This window comes from Hyperoodon ampullatus (assembly GCF_949752795.1).
Source record: "Hyperoodon ampullatus genome assembly, chromosome: 5".
Classification (NCBI taxonomy): Eukaryota; Metazoa; Chordata; class Mammalia; order Artiodactyla; family Ziphiidae; genus Hyperoodon; species Hyperoodon ampullatus.
This window is the reverse complement of record NC_136918.1, coordinates 3,396,472-3,411,387: the sequence shown is the minus strand read 5'-3', so window position 1 is coordinate 3,411,387 and position 14,916 is coordinate 3,396,472. Positions and strand designations below refer to the sequence as shown.

At 36.6% G+C, this 14,916-nt stretch overlaps 1 protein-coding gene across 2 annotated transcripts in view; it reads right to left on the bottom strand.

Moving 5' to 3' along the window:
• The window catches only part of PPP2R3A (protein phosphatase 2 regulatory subunit B''alpha), a gene marked incomplete at its 5' end in the record, with an annotated part of 158,547 nt that overhangs the window by 129,722 nt on the left and 13,909 nt on the right, over positions 1–14,916 (bottom strand). The window contains one exon of one of the 2 annotated variants that reach the window (XM_079704146.1): positions 3,945–4,076. The exons of the other annotated variant lie outside the window; for it this stretch is intronic. Within the exon in view, the coding sequence (XP_079560272.1) occupies positions 3,945–4,076 (132 nt within the window). Of the gene's footprint in view, positions 1–3,944; positions 4,077–14,916 lie in introns of those variants that run through there. 2 annotated transcript variants of the gene reach the window in all.

The following is a 14,916-nucleotide window of genomic DNA, read 5'->3' as shown; positions in this document are numbered from 1 at the left end:
GCATGCTCTGAGGGAATGCTTATCTACACTGAATCCATCAGTACATTACTTACCTGTCAATACTAGAGTCTACATAGATTTGTGCTTAAAAAATCCTACAGTACATTTTCCCACCAGTGATGAGCGAGACATTTAAGAGCAAGGTCAGTTGACATATTAAGGACCTTAAGGTGAATTCTCAGTCTGTTGGACCTGGATTAGTAAATTCTTCTTGAAGACTGTTCTTGGTGTTTCTATGCATTTCTACCTGTCCTTCAGTAGGCAAACAGAATGAGTTCTTTTTAAATATGTAGATTTAAAATGTATTGTGGGGGCTGTCCTCCTACCTTCTTCCCTAGTTTGACTTTATCTAGGTAGAATCATGGCTAGTCCCTGATGCAAAGAAAGTCTTTGTTAAGAAAATTAAAGGGCTTCCCTGGTGGCGCAGTGGTTGGGAGTCCACCTGCCGATGCAGGGGACACGGGTTCGTGCCCCGGTCCGGGAGGATCCCACATGCCGCGGAGCGGCTGGGCCAGTGAGCCATGGCCGCTGAGCCTGCGCGTCCGGAGCCTGTGCTCTGCAACGGGAGAGGCCACAGCGGTGAGAGGCCCGCGTACCGAAAAAAAAAAAAAAAAAAAAAAAAAAAAAAAAAAAAGAAAATTAAAGCATTTTAGTTTTAGAATGTCTTCTACCAGGCTGACTGACTTGCCACCTGGGGCATGCTATTTTTTCCGAGATACACAGTTCTCTCGTTTTTGGTATACTCTAATAGACAAGAATCATGGTCATTAATTTCACCACAACCAAACTCTCTTTATAGTTTATTCTTTAATAGTTTATATCATTCCTTTTTCCAAAAAGGATTTGATGTGGTGTACCATAAAGAGACACAGAAAGGACAGTATTGAAAGGTTGGGGAGGCAACAGAGAGGCTAAGCAACCATGATGTAGGGAAAGGGGAGGGGAGGTACACGACTATTCGGGTAGAAGTTTAGTTTAGCAATGAAGACTAAATTTAGTTCTGAGAGTCCTAACAGAAAAGGCAAAAACGATTCCATGAAGAGTTTCAGAGTGTAATTTCTATTCTTAATTTCGACCAAATTATCTATCAAGGCTCATGAGCATGGCATTATTAAATGCTACGTAAGGTATGAAAGATGGACATGACTGTTGACTAGCTAAATTTATTTTAAATTCACTGTGAACACAGAATATTACTCGAGTGTTCTCCTTCCTTAAATTATATCCTAACGCCATTCCTAAAGTCTGAACAATGATTTATCAGTGTGAAGTAGATCTGAATATCATATTCCCTTTTGACATATGGACTTATAACATGATTTTTAAATTCAGGGTAAAAGTTTTAGCTACCTTTGAAAAGCATAAGTATGATAGGAAGACAGGCTTCATTCATATAAATATGAGATAAATATGATTTAATCTCCTACTTTTATTAAACATGGCCCATTTCTCATGTTAATATCTGACATTAATACAGAGTGGAATCTGCTCATATATTAATACTATTGGGGATACGAAGGCCAGTTGGTCACACCAAGCCTTTGCTGCAGTATCAGGATATCACTCATATAAAGCAATAGTCAAGGAAGACATGGCAGAGGGAAGTGATGCCAATGAAATATGAAAAACTTAACAAAAATCAGTGATGGCTTACTAGCTCTGCGACCTCAGGAAATTACTTAACCTTTTAGAATTTCAGTGATAAAACAGATTATAACCCCTTCTTCTTGGAAGGCTGTTGTGAGGATTAAAGGAAATTACAGGATGTAACATAGGGAAGAGGCTCAAAACTGTGCTGGGCAGAGAAATGTCTTATTTAAGAAAATGAGTCACAAGGCCAAAGGATGGGGTTCTCAAAAGATTAAACATAACTTGGGGGCTTCCCTGGTAGCGCAGTGATTGAGAGTCCAGCTGCCGATGCAGGGGACATGGGTTCGTGCCCCGGTGTGGGAAGATCCCACATGCTGCGGAGCGGCTACGCCTGTGAGTCATGGCCGCTGAGGCTGCGCGTCTGGAGCCTGTGCTCCGCAACGGGAGAGGCCACAACAGTGAGAGGCCCAAGTACCGCAAAAAAAAAGCCATAACTTGGCATGGTCCTTCAGATTCAATAATAAATAAAATAATCATTTACACTTGTAAGGCAATTTAAAGTTTACAAACTACTTTTGATTTAACTACTTCTGATAATCTCTTTTAAGTAAACAATTGTCTCTGCCTTAGTGCTAAATCTGCAATTATTATTACATAGTCCTATGAGTCAATAACAGTAGAAACTGTTCTTAAATTTCTAAAATAAGGCATATAATTCTTCAGGGGCTTTACTTAGGTCACTTGTATTAGTGTCATTTCCTTTCTATTATTCTATGTTGAAAGAGATTTGTGAGACTACAAATATACAGTTACCAAAATTCTTTTTTGTTTCTCAAAAATGTTTCCCATGGTGTGACATCCAGGGTAGTTATGGATAACTTCAGGGCAATTATAACCATAGGATTGAGACCACTGGTGCCACTGGGAATGAAACTCAATATTCTAGTGAACACACAATACTGGAGAAGGTTTAGAGCAAGCCCTTCAGTGTTAACTCTATACTTTTGCTTTGACAGAAATAAGTGACATTCAGAACAAACCCTGGCTATTTGTCAAAGTTTTAATTTGAATGGGAAAATATTCAATTATATAATAGTCTACTTTGCTTTCCTCAGTGTACTTAACACAGAGCAGTTCACTAACAGGGAAGTATTTACTAATTCACTATTTAAGTCCATATTTAATAAAACTGATGTTAATACTTAAAGATAAAAAGAATGCATTTACTTTGAACTTTTCAGGTGTATTGATTTACTTTCCGCTGGGTTCAATAGGAGACATATAATTTAAGTCTTAAAGCAGTTTAATAAAACTGACGCTTTATAACATTATAGAATAAAACAGTAGTATAAAGTTCGTCAGATTTACCAAGTTTATCATCTGCCCACTTTAAATAAAACTATTTCATTCAAATCTAGGAACAGCATTAAAACAGAATTAGCTGGGTAAAGTATCTCAATTCTCCATTACAGTCTTCCCCTACACAGTATCATTTAGATATTCATTCTGAACAGTACCCTTATGTTACTGTAGCATTTCCAATATTTGGCCATTTTTGACCTATTTTTAAAAACGCAATTTCATATCATTCACTCAAATAATTTGAAATTACTTTAGGTCAGAATAACTACAAAACTATGGTTTCTTGCTGGATTCTGGATGTCCATCATTGATATGGCCCTTGATCTGTATTGTATTCAGTGCTAGGTAACTTGTTTGATGAGACACTGGCTCTACAGTTGTAAGTAAATAAGCACGATCTCTGCAAGCAGCCACTGCAGGCAGAAATGACTCAACCTCACAGCTGAGGGAAGACATTCTTTCACAACCCAGGAGTAACTGCCATCCTTTGCTCCCTACACACAGTATATCACAGACACACAACTGCCTATATGTATAAAAATAGTTCTTTCAAAAAAAAAAAAAAGACTATCAGGATCAATATTCTTTTTTTAAAAAGATTCATTACAGATATATGTATGTTAATACAAATTTAGTCTACTGAATCAAAGTGCAAACAAGGATTTTAACATGGAAATTCTAACTTCTCAAAGATATGTCTATGAAAAATTCTAAATTGTAAAATATTTGTTAAGTTGTATTTAATTGTCTCTAAAACTGGATTCCCTCTCTACAAGAGAAAAATGTGAGTACTGTACTTCAGGTCCAGAAGGTCTATTTTTAAACCTGTTGGAATCTCTCTACAAATAGCTCTCTGGAAATAGCTGAATAGAGGACACAGATTAATTCCTTGATCTAATATCAAGTGAGCTGTAAAATTATTTGTAAGTTAGTTCACTGGGTGGTTTTATTAGTAATAAAAATATTTTAAAAGAAACACCCAAGTTTCAAACCTGTGTCTGCTGAAATGACTTCAGCCGCTTCTTAAACCGTGACGGGAGAACAAAATCACAGCCCCTTGCCAGGAAAGCTAACTCTCCCCTTAAATCCGGGTCCCTTCGTAGAGATGTTTCCTTGATCATCATCTTTGAAAAGTGGATGTTTACTTATCAAACTGTCCAGCACACTTCTGAAGATAGTCAGACTTAATAAGTTGTCAATCTCGTCAGGTAGAAAGGTATTTTTTTTCTTCTTATCTCCCAAAGAAATTAAGTTCAATCATTGTGCTCTCCCAGCCTCCAGGGACCACAATCCATGCTTGTACTGACATGCAGCTGGTTCCCAAATACAGCCTGTGGCTCCCAAGACCTGCTCATAATTTTCAAGTAAGAAACACGGGCTGCAATGGGCCTGTTGCTCCTTGTAGGTAGCTTTATGTCAAACTGACCTGCCCATGTGGAGAATACAGAGCCTTCTGGGAAAGGAAGCACCCACTACTCTGAGCACCAAAGTTAGAAACATTACAGCTGGACCTAAAAATAGTGACTTCTCAGATAATGCTAACTTCTTAAACTCAGAGTACATGAGGTGTCAATCCACATAAAACAGTTTCTCCTCAAGCTAGGAGAGAACATGTAGAGCATTTTTGATTTTGCTATTTAATATTTTATGAAAAAAAGAACATGCTGCACTTCAAATTTGAAACTATCATTTAAAAAATAATTTTAAAAAATTTCTTATTTGAAGGGAAGCAAATGTCTAAAACCTAGATATAACCAGTCAAAATATGGAGAAAAACACTATCATCCTCAAACAGGAATATACAAAGAGATTTGTTAGTCTCAGATTTTAAAATCAAATTTGTTTTTGGTTAGTTTGCAGAAGACTATCTAGTGATCAAGCATGCTTTTTTGAAGTGATTCTGAATCTGGATACATTTGAAAATTTATTGTCAAAGCACTGGTTAAGAAAGTGGAATGATGGAATGCCAAAAGAAAGCAGATTTAGATACACAGAAGTGAATGAAATTTGGTTATAATAAAGGTACAAAAGATGATCAAATAGCAATGACATAATACATCTTGAATTTGTGACTCGTTTTTCTTAAGCTTTCAAGAAATCTCAGATTTAAAAAAAATTCTATTATTTTATCATAAATTGAATAGCTGCCTCATAGTTATTTACAAGCGATTCTTCAAGTGTTATCTCATGTTTAATATTTAGAATTAAATATTTATTTTCAGTCATCCATATTTTTCAATCCATACTGATTTTCTACTTCTAGAAAATATAAACCAAATATTACCAAATAAACCCCCAAACCAAAAACAGCTTACAATTCTCTTCTGCTGAAACTTTGTCTAATTTACTGGGAATTAAATTCTTTGGTTTTCCATTGTTTCCTACAACTTAAGTTTTTTTCTTGATTTTAAGACAGTCTGGTAACACTTTATAACATGTATATTGGGCTTATATGCCTAAACCTGTAGTTTTCAAATTTCTTTTTAAGCTGTAGAATTCTCCACTCATACAAAATCTTACCTGAAAGCTCTCAATATATACTATGATTGAAAGAGGATTACATTGAAACCACTGGTCTACTGCTTCAACCTGGGCCTCTCCTTTGTCTCCCCAATTTTCTCTCATTCAGGTTAACTCTTTGAGCTAGGTGGCTTTCCCTACACTCTTGCCTATAACGCTCTAATTCCTCCTTCATTATTTACCTCCAAATTAAAACATTTAAAAAGTCTGTTATGGATGCAACTGGGTTTTTAGACCTGTGATTTAATGCTTTTTCAATTTAGCCACACCTTAGTTGTATTTCTCCCCTTCCTACAACAACCCGTGGCTTCAGGGGTGTGACTTTTCATCCCCTTCCTGAGAATACTCCTTCTCCTCAAATTATACACACTTTAACCATCCTTTGAAATTCAACTCAAATTTTACCTATTTCATGAAGGATTATCTATTTAAGCCCCCTTATTGCAATTCTCTTAATAAAATATTGTAGAATCTTTCTTGAATGACTTCCACTTAACTTATTCTCTGGACGAACCGATGCTCTCCATTTTACCTATAAGAGAACCACCAATGCCCAGGACACACTGGTTCATGGCTAATAGTTTAGTTTCTGTTATGCTCTCATGTTTCTTATCTCAGTAGTTGAGTTCTATGCTTACTAAGAGTTGGTTGTATTTGTCCCCATCTGTTTATACTGGTTGTACTTTTTACAGTAATAATTCAATTCAATTACATAAACTAATGAAATATGAATGTGGAAAAAAAAGAGTTGATATTTCTAAAACTGGGGAGAAAAACCCTAAGTTGAATATTTTATAAAGACTCAGTAACGGCAAAAAACTACTAAAATTTTTCTGCTATAAAATTAGTTATTGGTGAGAGAAAGGAGAAAAATCATTAAAATCTAGAAGGTAACTACATTCAAATTGCTTCACTACTGACTTAAGTTCCTGGAAATCAGTTAACAAATATACTGAGTGTGATTTACTAAAAAAAGATGTCATGAAACTTCAATTTCCAATTATGACACTCATTTCCAAAGAAAAGGCTTGGCTCTACATTAAAAGATCTGAATAATTAATGTTCCAAGTTAAAATAAAATGTTTAAGATACACATTTTACAGAATACATGGATAGAGTTTACAATTCCCTACTGAGTAACTATCCATCCCAATCATGTTCAGGTAAAAGGGCTTCTACTGCAATATTTTATAATCTGGCAATATTTTCCAATAGTGTCTAAACTTTTCAGGGTAAGGTCAATTGTAAAGTCATTCAATCACTCAATAAATATATTTCTGACACTTACTATGTGCAGTTACTTCGCTGGGTGCTGAAGGTATGAAGAAGATAAGAAGTGATCCCTTTTTTTCTTCATTGCACCTAGCACAACGTTGGTTTGGAGCAAAGGACAGCAAATACTTTCATTTCATTTACTCCTTATAAATCTCTGGAGTTTCAAAGTCAGAACAGTGGTTAAGAGGCTGTCCTGCTACCCCTCTTAAGCAGGAAGAAAACATTTCTCCATGTCTTTTGATGGTGAAATAAGCTCTAAGTTTTTATTTATCCAACGGCTTTCCAAAAAATTCACAGGGAGAAAGGCCAGGTCCCCTAAAGGGGGTTAGGAAAGAACTGGTCTGTGGCAATGAGTTATTGATGGAGAAAGACTATTATGAAGTTTGTTTATTTGCTTTTTACATATTTACTTGTGTCTGCATGGAAGTATACCTGCTTGGCTCAAGAAGGAGTCTGAGAATGTGAGTTAGTTTCAAGAAGTATATGATAACTGAAACATAGCAGCAAAGAACATGGTTCTTAGAGTGACCTCTTCTTTACTGGAAAAAGATCAAACAAGGAATTTCACTATTGACACAAACACGGCCTATGATCTACTCTCTTCTCTCTTTACTTTAGTCACAGAGAAAGTGGTACAACCCTTGGGGCTGGGGGCTGGAAGGGAAAAGCTGTTTCTAGGTGAGAGGTTTTCCAGGGAGGAACTAAACAGAATGAGGAAGAATAGAAAACTATAAACATATAGTTTATAAATTCAATTTGCAAAGATGGAAAGTTTGTCAGTTATAATGGAAAGAGTCGATTGTAAGTGTCTTCCCAATGTCCTTCTGGAATAAACGATGCGATACTCTCTCCTGTCCTCTGCAGCATACATGAAGTCCATCCTAACAAGACAGCTAGCCAATAGTAAGTGTTTCCTGCACAGCAACCTGCATCTCTTTTTGGCCTGCAGATCATTCATGCATATACACTGCCTGCAGACAGAGGATGTCCTGTCTGGACCATGGGCCCAACCTGGTCTTCAGGGCAACTGTGTTAAGACAGCTTGAATAGAGGATGGAAAAGACTGGTGCTCTCTTGCTGTGGGAATGACTGGGATATATCAGTTGCTACCTTAAGATCCAGCTGCCTTGACTGGGGTTCCTTTTCTGTGTTACCATTCCGTATATGTTCCCCCAGAGCAAACATGCTTGAGCAAGGAGGATAACCTTTCTCAAAGAGAACCAGCTCAGTGGTGGATTCCTGGGTTACAAGGTTTTACAGGTTCCCTGGCAGGGGTACATACAAGAGAGACTGGCTTCTCTGAAATGACTAAAAACTATAGAACTGTTTTAAGGATAGCCTCCAATATATCAAGCAAGGAAAGATATTCCCTTATCATGTCCTGAAATGACCTACAGAACTGAGGAGTGAGTCCAGAAAGAGCCTGTACGCTAAAGGAAGGTGACAGTGGGAAGGAGATAGAAGGAAAAAATTGTGTGTGACATCCAACATATTGTTTTTGTAGAATTCAGTCTCTGAAGTTTAGTTTGGAACTCAGAATGGATTTTCTAGAGCCTTCCAAATCCTCTCATAGCTCCCTGCCCTTCCCCCTCTGATAATGAAGACAGTGGTGATATACAATATTAATTCACTCTCTTCAGAAAGCATCAGCTCTATGGGATGTTTTAAGGAAAAAATGGGTTGATTACACAGGATAGAGAAAATTTTGAACATTTGCTGAAGACATGAATCACTTATTTTGACTTGTATAAAACTGCTAAACAGTTAATGTTGTATCGATATATGCAATGTGTTGTCCTAAAATAAGTCTAGCCTTTGTTTTATAAACAAACATGTAAAGTCATACCAGCCTCAGGTGACAATGACTTTGGAGACTGAGATAATAGCACTGATCAAGACCACAGAGTTAAGAAGACCTGTTGGGATAAACAAAGCAGCAAAACTGCGAACATCTGAGTGAGTGACAGAAACACGTAGCATAGCAAGCCTGGGAAATCAGCTCAGCTGTGAGGACCTGTGTTGAGGTGAGAAGAATCAGGTCCAGAAAGACATGAGAGTCACTCTGAAGCGACATCAAAAGATTTTGCTCATAAGATGCTACAGGGAAAAAAAAAGTTATGTATGAAAGAGGAAGTTCTGCTACATCAAGAGGGTACTTCTGATTTTAAAAAGGAAGCTGGTTGTTTTGAAAAAAAAAAAAAGCTAAATCAAAAGCCTTTTTCTGTCTACACAAAAATTTGTACATGAAGGTTCACAGCAGTGTTATTCACAGTAGCCAAAAAGTGGAAACAACTGAAATGTCCACCAGTTGATTAATGGATAAACAAAATGTGGTATATTCATACAGTGGGATATTATTTAACCATAAAAAGGAATGAAGTACTGATACATGCTACATGATAAATCTTTAAAGCATTATGCTAAGTGAAGGAATCCAGACACAAAAGACCACACATATCGTATGATTCTGTTTACATGAAATGTCCAGAACAGGCAAGTCTATGGAGACAGAAAGATTAGTGATTGCCAGGGGTTGGAGGGAGGGGGGAATGGGGAGTGACTGTTAATGAATACAGATTTTTTTGTGGGATGATGAAAACGTCCTGGAATTGGTGCTGATGGTTACAAAATCTTGTTGAATATACTAAAACCTACTGAATTATGCACTTTTTGTGTGTGTGATTGTATTTTATTGATGTAGGAACATAAAGTGATACAATGAACACTATAGGGCATATAGGTGTTTTTAACTGAGGTACAGTTGATGTACAATATTATATAAGTAATGGGTATACAATGTAGTGATTCTGAATTAGGCACTTTAAAAAGGGTGAATTTTATTCTATTATATCTCAGCTTAAAAAAGCCTTTCTCATCTTGGCTCTAACTGGCAGACTTTGTTTAAAATATCATTGTAAATAAGCTTTAATAGAGGAAATTGATTATAAGCTAATTACTCTTAATACTAAATTTTTATATCCTCCTTTATGCTCCAACTTGGTGTTTTCTCATTGTCTTATTAATAGTTTGCTTTGTGTTACGAATGTTATTTTACTTTTAGTAATGCAACACTGGAGTGGGGGAAGGAGGCTGGTGGTTGTTGTTGGTGGTGGTCCATGGTTTCTTTGCTCCTCTAGCCTTAACTTCACTGGTTGTAGCAAAACAGGAGGACATCTAATTAAGCATTTTTGTGTCTTGCTTCAACTCCTCCAAGTGACAGGAACACATTCCATAGGAAAAAGAACCCATAAATCTAATATTTTTACCTCTCAGTGTTCCGAATACTCAGGGGTAGATGCTCTTCTAGGATCTGGGGCAGGCAGAGATAATTAAGAACCTAAAATTATTACATATTATAATTCTTGGATCACTGGAATTTCTGGTTCATAGAGTTCTGTACTTCTTAGTCTGCCTTTCTTCTTCCTTCAGTAATTACTTCAAGTAGAGACTGCTCATTATAGACCATAAGAATTCAATTTTGGCCTATAAACATGTTAGACAACTCAAGTTAGAAGGAATACAGGGTTTCCAATCCACCGACACTGCCATGTTGAATATCAATGAATGCATGGTGACACTACTATAAAATCAATTGCCCCAATGTCTTTGTTGGTGGTTTACATGTGTGTTATGTCTCAGGAATTTTGGGTGAGGGCTGCATTAAGAGATGTCAAAAAAGAAGGCTAATATATGACAAACCCACAGCCAACATCGCTGTCAATGGTGAAAAACGGAAACCATTTCCACTAAGATCAGGGACAAGACAAGGTTGCCCACTCTCACCACTATTATTCAATACAGTTTTGGAAGTATTAGCCACAGCAATCAGAAAAGAAAAAGAAATAAAAGGAATCCAAATCAGAAAAGAAGAGCAAAGCTGTCACTGTTTGCAGATGACATGATATACATAGAGAATCCTAAAGATGATACCAGAAAACTACTAGAGCTAATCAATGAATTTTGTAAGTAGCAGGATACAAAATTAATGCACAGAAATCTCTTGCATTCTTATACACTAATGATGAAAAATCTGAAAGAGAAATTAAGGAAACACTCCCATTTACCACTGCAACAAAAAGAATAAAATACCTAGAAATAAACCTCCCTAAAGAGGTAAAAAACCTGTACTCAGAAAACTATAAGACACTGATGACAGAAATCAAAGATGACACAGACAGATGAAGAGATATACCATGTTCCTGGATTGGAAGAATCAATACTGTGAAAATGACTATACTATCCAAAGCAATCTACAGATTCAGTGCAATCCCTATCAAACTACCAATGGCATTTTCCACAGAACTAGAACAAAAAATTTCACAATTGGTATGGAAACACAAAAGACCCCGAATAGCCAAAGCAATCTTGAGAAAGAAAAATGGAGCTTGAGGAATCAGGCTCCCTGACTTCAGACTATACTACAAAGCTACAGTAATCAAGATAGTATGGTACTGGCACAAAAAAAGAAATATAGACCAATGGAACAGGATAGAAAGCTCAGAGGTAAACTGACGCACAAAAGGTCACCTTAATTTTGATAAAGGAGGCAAGAATATACAATGGAGAAAAGACAGCCTCTTCAATAAGTGGTGTTGGGAAAACTGGACAGCTACACGTAAAAGAATGAAATGAGAACGCTCCCTAACACCATACACAAAAATAAATTAAAAATGGATTAAAGACCTAAATGTAAGGTCAGACACTATAAAACTCTTAGAGGAAAACATAGGCAGAACATTCTATGACATAAATCACAGCAAGATCCTTCCTAACCCACCTTCTAGAGAAATGGAAATAAAAAAAATAAACAAACGGGACCTAATGAAACGTAAAAGCTTTTGCACAGTGAAGGAGATGAAAAGACAACCCTCAGAATGGGAGAAAGTATTTGCAAATGAAGCAACTGACAAAGGATTAATCTCCAAAATTTACAGGCAGCTCAGGCAGCTAAATATGAAAAAAGCAAACAACCCCATCCAAAAATGGGCAGAAGACCTAAATAGACATTTTGCCAAAGAAGACATACAGATTGCCAACAGACACATGAAAGAAGGCTCAACATCACTTATCGTTACAGAAATGCAAATGAAAACTACAATGAGGTATCACCTCACACCAGTCAGAGTAGCCATCATCAAAAAATCTACAAAAAATAAATGCTGGAGAGGGTGTAGAGAAAAGGGAACCCTCTTGCACTGTTGGTGGGAATGTAAATTGATACAGCCACTATCAAGAACAGTATGGAGGTTCCTTAAAAAACTAACAGTAGAACTACCATACAACCCAGCAATCCCACTACTGGGCATATACCCTGAGAAAACCATAATTCAAAAACAGTCATGTGAGAAGAAAGAAGAACTACAATCCTGCAGCCTGTGGAACAAAACCCACATTCACAGAAAGACAGACAAGATGAAAAGGCAGAGGGCTATGTACCAGATGAAGGAACAAGATAAAACCACAGAAAAACAACTGAATAAAGTTGAGATAGGCAACCTTCCAGAAAAAGAATTCAGAATAATGATAGTGAAGATGATACAGGACCTCAGAAAAAGAATGGAGGTAAAGATCGAGAGGATGCAAGAAATGTTTAACAAAGACCTAGAAGACTTAAAGAACAAACACCTAGAAGAATTAAAGAACAAACAAACAGAGATGAACAATACAATAACTGAAATGAAAACTACACTAGAAGGAATCAATAGCAGAATAACTGAGGCAGAAGAACGGATAACTGACCTGGAAGACAGAATGGTGGAATTCACTGCCGTGGAACAGAATAAAGAAAAAAGAATGAAATGAAATGAGGACAGCCTAAGAGACCTCTGGGACAACATTAAATGTACTAACATTCACATTATAGGGGTCCAGCAGGAGAGAGAGAAAGGACCAGAGAAAATATTTGAAGAGATTATAGTCGAAAACTTCCCTAACATGGGAAAGGAAACAGCCACCCAAGTCCAGGGAGTGCAGAGAGTCCCAGGCAGGATAAACCCAAGGAGAAACATGCCAAGACACACAGTAATCAACCTGACAAAAATTAAAGACAAAGAAAAATTATTAAAAGCAACAAGGGAAAAATAACATACAAGGGAACTCCCATAAGGTTAACAGCTGATTTCTCAGCAGAAACTCTACAAGCCAGAAGGGAGTGGCACGATGTATTTAAAGCGATGAAAGGGAAGAACCTACAATGAAGATACTGTACCTGGCAAGGATCTCATTCAGATTTAATGGAGAAATCAAAAGCTTTAGACAAGGAAAAGCTAAGAGAATTCAGCACCACCAAACCAGCTCTACAACAAATGCTAAAGGAATTTCTCTAAGTGGGAAACACAAGAGAAGAAAAGGACCTACAAAAACAAACCCATAACAATTAAGAAAATGGTAATAGGAACATACATATCGATAATTATCTTAAACGGGAATGGATTAAATGCTCCGACCAAAAGACACAGGCTCGCTGAATGGATACAAAAACAAGATCCATATATATGCTGTCTACAAGAGAACCACTTCAGACCGAGGGACACATACAGACTGAAAGTGAGGGGATGGAAAAAGATATCCCGTGCAAATGGAAATCAAAAGAAAGCTGGAGTAGCAATACTCATATCAGATAAAATAGACTTTAAAACAAAGAATGTTACAAAAGACAAGGAAGGACAGTACATAATGATCAAGGGATCAATCCAAGAAGAAGATATAACAATTATAAATATATATGCACCCAACAAAGGAGCACCTCGATACATAAGGCAACTGCTAACAGCTATAAAAGAGAAAATTGACAGTAACACAATAATACTGGGGGACTTTAATACCTCACTTACACCAATGGACAGATCATCCAAACAGAAAATTAATAAGGAAACACAAGCTTTATATGACAAAATAGACCAGATAGATTTAATTGATATTTATAGGACATTCGATCCAAAAAATAGCATATAACCCATCCTTCTCAAACTCTTCCAAAAAATTGCAGAGGAAGGAACACTCTCAAACTCATTCTACAAGGCCACCATCACCCTGATACCAAAACCAGACCATACTACAAAAAAAGAAAATTACAGTCCAATATCACTGATGAATACAGATGCAAAAATCCTCATCAAAATACTTGCAAACAGAATCCAACAATGCATTAAAAGGATCATACACCATGATCAAGTGGGATTTACCCCAAGGATGCAAGGATTCTTCAATATATGCAAAATCAATGTGATACACCACATTAGCAAATTGAAGAAGAAAAACCATATGATCATCTCAATAGATGCAGAAAAAGCTTTTGACAAAATTCAACACCCACTTATGATAAAAACTTTCCAGAAAGTGGGCATACAGAGAACCTACCTCAACATAATAAAGGCCATATATGACAAACCCACAGGAAACATCATTCTCAATGGTGAAAAACTGAAAGCATTTCTTCTAAAATCAGGAACAAGACAAGGATGTCCACTCTCGCCACTATTCTTCAACATAGTTTTGCAAGTCCTAGCCACGGCAATCAGAGAAGAAAAAGAAAAAAAAAGGAATACAAATTGGAAAAGAAGTAAAACTGTCACTGTTTGCAGATGACATGATACTATACATAGAGAAGCCTAAAGATGCTACCAGAAAACTACTAGAGTTAATCAATGAATTTGGTAAAGTTGCAGGATACAAAATTAATGCATAGAAATCTCTTGCTTTCCTATACACTAATCATGAAAAATCTGAAAGAGAAATTACGGAAATACTCCCATTTACCATTGCAACAAAAAGAATAAAATACCTAGGAATAAACCTACCTAGGGAGACAAAAGACCTGTATGCAGAAAACTATAAGACACTGATGAAAGAAATTAAAGATGATACAAACAGATGGAGAGATATACCATGTTCTTGGATTGGAAGAATCAATATTGTGAAATGACTATACTACCCAAAGCAATCTACAGATTCAATGCAATCCCTATCAAATTACCAATGTCATTTTTTACAGAACTAGAACAAAATCGTAAAATTTGTATGGAGACACAAAAGACTCCGAATAGCCAAAGCAGTCTTGAGGCAAAAAAAATGCAGCTGGAGGAATCAGACTCCCTGACTTCAGACTATACTACAAAGCTATAGTAATCAAGACAGTATGGTACTGGCACAAAAACAGAAATATAGATC